Here is a 5,303-nt window from a genome sequence, read left to right on the forward strand (position 1 = left end):
GATGAAATGGTGGCGAAGAATGACATTCGCTCAAGTGCTACAGAACAGGTAGAGATCAAATAGCGCATTATTTATTGCACCATGGCCGCAGCAGCAACAATTTTTTGTAGACACAGATCAAATCTCTTGATCTTTTTCAGGCATGCTGATGATAATGATGTGTTGTACTTTGTTTTCTCAATGGCTAACTATACTTTGGTAGAGGTTGATGGATGAAATTTGATGAGGATGATGGGATTAAAAATGGAGAAAAAAGAATCTGATTATGGAATGAATGTGATGTTAAGCTGAAAATGTCGATATCTTTCTTATTGCTTTGTTGATCCTATGGGTGCAGGTAAAGGATATATTGATTCGTTGATAATGAGGATAATGAATCCGTTTTTGGGTATGCCTCTATTAAATAGTGTTTGTTATGCTTGACGAACCTTGCGGGCATACCAATTGAATATGAGCAATGCAACAGAGAAAATAATAATAGGACGCAAAGAACTTCGCGGCTTCAGAAAATTGGGAATGATTAAAATTATTGCAATATTAGATTGTGATTAGGCTGAAAGTCCAAGATAATTGACCATGCTTGCAAGGCTTGAACGAAGTACATGGAACAAGTTGTTATGTATGTTGTGCAAGACCATCATGCCAAGGTTGAGCACGTTACACATCGACAATGTTGGGGTTAGGCGATTAAGCAAGTATTTTCCATTGTTTTGTCCATATGGTTCCTTGTGATCACAAGGGAATGCCGCTCGGGCCCTACGGTGAGTGTAAAAAATGTTTCAGATAAGGTGTTAAGATCCCTTAAGCACTCAAATCTGTTTGATGGTTCTCAATTATCCAAGTTTTTCTCTCTCTCCTCCTTATCCAAGTCGTGTGGGAGGGTATCTATCAAAGGCACACGCTCAAGTCAAAGGCACACGCTCAAGTCAATGACTTTGCATAATAATATTGTAATAAAGAGGAGCAACAACAAATAACTTTAATTATTCCTATTAATTTCCAACCAATGACTATTATTCTCATTAATTGCCCATAAATAGTTTTTATTACTCAGATTAATTGTCAATTAATAATTGTTCCAGACCGATCAGTCATATTCTTGCTGGATGGTCAACCATCCAGTTCTTGGCTAACCGGGTAATTCTACAATACACATCTCATATATGCTCCTCCCGTGGCTGACCGGGTTTTTGGCAAGGTTTATGGCAGATGTATTATCCATCTTCAGCTCCACAGGGTTCTCAAGGACGATCCTTAGCTCCGACATCAATTCTTCAAGCCAGACACCTTGACAAGAAGCATGGCATCCCACGACGTACTCTGCTTCACAACTGGACAGAGTAACAAGTGTTTGCTTCTTGGATGACCATGAGATAGGTGCCTCGTTGATGAAGTAGATGAAACCAGACGAGCTTCTTCTCTCGACAGTGTCACCTCCATAATCTGAATCACAAAAACCTGTGATCCTCAAGCAGCTTTCCTGGTTCCCAAAAGGAAACAATATTCCATAACCAGTGGTGCCCTTGATATATCTGAGAATACGCTTGGTAGAATCCATGTGACTCTTCCTTGGTTGACACATGAATCTCCCTATCAAACCTACACTGAAGACCAAATCAGGTCTGCTGTTACATAAAAATCTTAATGAGCCCACAACTTGTTTGTACTTCGTAGTATCTTCCTCTTCTTCAGCCTCATCATTTCCAAGTTTCAAGTTCACCTCCAAGGGGCTTTGAGCTGTGTTGCACTGGTGCATTTGAAACCTCTTAAGTATTTCATTCGCATATCTCTGTTGATGCATAATAAGGCCTTTTTCAGTCCGTGTGAACGCCATCCCAAGGAAGTAATACAGTTCTCCTAGGTCTGTCATTTCAAAGTAATCTTTCATGTTCTTCTTGAATTCATTTACATCCTCCAGTCTTGATCCTGTTACAAGTAAGTCATCTACATATAAACAAACAATCAACATATTACCTTTTGATGTTTCCTTCACGTAGACACCATGCTCCACCTTGAATTTTTCAAAACCATGATTCAACAGTGAAGAATCAATTTTTCTGTTCCAAGCTCTGGGTGCTTGGCGCAGTCCATACAGCGCTTTCTGTAACCTGTAAACCTTCCTCTCTTCATTTTTCACTTTAAACCCGGGAGGTTGTTGAACATACACTTCCTCTTCCAACACACCATGGAGGAAAGCTGACTTGATGTCGAGTTGGTAGATCCGCCATTTTCGAGCACAAGCAATTGCTATCACCACGCGTATGGTTTCCAGTCTTGCTACTAGAGCAAAGACTTCGTCAAAATCAATACCTTTCTTCTACAAGAAACCTCTGGCAACGAGGCGTGCCTTGTATTTTGACACCGAACATCCTGGGTTTAATTTCCTCTTAAATATCCACTTGACACGTATGTTGCATTTCCCAGGTGGGAGATTAACCAGACGCCACGTGCTATTCTTCTCGATAGAATTTAGCTCCTCCAACATAGCATTTTTCCACACAGGTTGTCTCAGTGTATCTTCTACACTCACAAGTTCTGCCTCTGCCATTAACGCGATGTGAATCAAACTCCCTTCTTCATCAATTGCTGAGTCTGAATACACTTCATAGTCAAAAAAACCTTGACGATCTCACGGTCTGTCTTTTTGGTCGTTGATCCTCAACTCTTACACTATTGTTCTTATCAGAAGCATTTTCAAGTTCAGATTCCTCTTCTGTTCTTACTTCTTCATGCTCATCAAAAATTCCTTGCATCAGAATCTTCTTTTGATTCTCATGCATGTTGTCCTAGTTCCATGATTCCTTTTCTAAAACAAGCATATCCCTACTGATGACCATTCTTTGCTTCCTCGGGTCGTAGAGCTTATAAGCTCTAGTGGGATGATAGCCCATGAATATTTTGTCTTCAAGCTTAGTGCGTCTTTGATCTGCAACATGAACAAATGCAAGAGAACCAAATATTTTTAAGTGCCTTACAAATAGAGTATTACCTGTCCAAACCTCAAGAGGTACTTTTCCTTTGATTCGCTTTGTTGGACATCTGTTGAGAAGATACACAGTTGTCGTCACAGCTTCGGCCCAGAAATTGAGTGCCACATTCTTTCCCTTAAGCAGACACCTTGTTGTATTCATAATGGTATGGTTTCTTTCTTCTACCAAAGCATTGTGTTGTGGGGTATACGGAGCAGTGACTTCATGATTTATCCCTTTCTTCTGGCAGAATTCTTCAAAAGCATGAGAGGTAAACTCTCCTCCACCATCAGTTCTAAGAATCTTCAGAGTTTTTCCGCTTTCTCTTTCCACATTTGCAATGTATTTCTTGAAAACTTCAAGCGCTTCTCCCTTCAGTCTGATCACATAGACCCAACACATTCTACTGAACTCATCTACAAATGTAATGAAATACCTGTTTCCACCTAGTGATGGTATATCGAGTGGACCGCAAATGTCTGCATGCACGATATCTAAGCATCCTTTTGACCTCATCTCTATTTCTGACTAAAAAGCTTTTTTGGGTTGTTTGCCTGCCAAACAAGATTTGCAAGCATCAACTAGTAAGGAGATAGATGGCATACCTGTTACCATAGCCCTTTCCTTAAGCCTCTGTAAGTCTCTGAAGTTTAAATGTCCAAATCGAAGATGTCATTTCTAGCTTTCCTCATTCTTCACAGCCGATAGGCATTGAACATTCTCGGCCCCATCAAAACAAACTTGAAATGTTCTATTATCAAAGATCTTGCTAACCAAGACTAATCTGTTTTTACTGTCATATAACTCAACCTGATTTTGGTTGCCCATAATCACAGTAAAGCCTTTTTCAACTAATTGACTGATGCTGAGAAGGTTGCACTTCATATCAGGTACATACAACACGTTTGAAATCAATACCTGAGACCCATTTCTTCTGTTGATGACAACATCTCATGTGCCCTCAACCTTTAATGTACTATCATTAGCGAATTTCTCTTTACTCTTCTTTGTCTGATTGAAATTGACAAGCCATTCCTTGTTGCATGTCATGTGATTTGAACACCCTGAATCAAGATACCAATTTGTGTTTAATGGTTTCGCACATTCTGTAGCAGTCATCACCATCAGAGTTAACGTTGTTTCTGTGTTTGAGTCTTCTTCAGCAACATGTGCTTCCTTCTCCTTGCTTTTCTTTTCTTTTGATTTTTCTGGAAAACATTCAAACGCAAAATGGCCATATTTATGACAATTGAAACATTCTATATTCCTTTTATCTTTCTTCTTTTTCAAACCTTTCTTGTAATGTTTCTTATCCTTGGAATCAGATGTGCTCATATCAGACTTTTTGTCCAGTTTTTCATTATCTACATTGTGTCCTTCTTTCTTCCACTTCCCTTTTCTTGGTTTTCCTTCCCATTTCTTGAACTTCTTCTTCTCTTCTTCTTTCACATGCTTAACTTTCAAAGCTTGATCATCACGTTTAGACTTTCTTTCATGCTTCCTCATTTCGTAAGCCTCTAAAGAACTTTGAAGCTCCTCTATCTTGAGCTTGCTAACATCTCTTGATTCCTCAATAGCAACAACGATATGATCAAACATCTCTAGTAGCGATCTCATGATCTTTTCGTTGATCATAGTATTCGTAACCTCTTCACCACATGCTCTCATTTGATTCGCGATCGTTATAATGTTGCTGAAGAAGTCACATATTCGTTCACCCTCCTCCAATTCCAGATGCTCGTACTTCTGAGTGCTTGGAGTCGCACTTTCTTAACCTTTTCTACACCTGAATAGCATCATACCAAAATACTTCATGCTTCCTTGGCGGTGGTAGCATTCCTGAATCTTTTCGAAGTGTGCATCATCCACACATTGATGAATAAGCATCAGCGCTTTATCATCTTTCTGCTTGAATTCTTTTTCTTGTCCTTCTTTGCCAGTAACGTCTGCCTCCGCCTTCTCGATAACGCCACTGACACCTTGCACACGGAACACCACCCGCATCTGGGTGCTCCATCGATTCCAATTCTTGTTTGTAAGAATTGGAAATTGTGACGATGAAAGATCAGCAGCCATAGTAACAAACCAAGAGCAACCTTCTTGATAAGCACCAGAGACACCAACCACCACAGCAGCTTACGAAAATGCAAAGAAGAAGAACACACATACGCCCTAGGTATTAGAACCTTGGCTCTGGATACCATTAATGGAACACACGAGAAGCAACCTTACAAAATTCACAGAGTGGGAAACAAAAGATGTATTGCATAGAATGAGAAAAGTTACAAAAAAACTACAGTTGCATGGTTTATATACATGCAGAAACAAATAACA

The 5,303-nt window shown here is 39.6% G+C and overlaps 1 protein-coding gene across 1 annotated transcript; it reads right to left on the reverse strand.

The window, feature by feature from the left end:
- Window positions 1-3,920: 3,920 nt before the first annotated feature.
- LOC106770248 lies at window positions 3,921-5,045 on the reverse strand. The gene is made up of 2 exons (XM_014656064.1): window positions 4,756-5,045; window positions 3,921-4,662 (listed from the first exon to the last, which is right to left on the reverse strand). The coding sequence occupies exons 1-2, from the start codon at window positions 5,043-5,045 to the stop codon at window positions 3,921-3,923; spliced, it is 1,032 nt and encodes a 343-aa protein (XP_014511550.1).
- Between the last annotated feature and the right edge of the window lie 258 nt (window positions 5,046-5,303).

This window comes from Vigna radiata, chromosome 8 (assembly GCF_000741045.1).
Source record: "Vigna radiata var. radiata cultivar VC1973A chromosome 8, Vradiata_ver6, whole genome shotgun sequence".
Taxonomy (NCBI): Eukaryota; Viridiplantae; Streptophyta; class Magnoliopsida; order Fabales; family Fabaceae; genus Vigna; species Vigna radiata.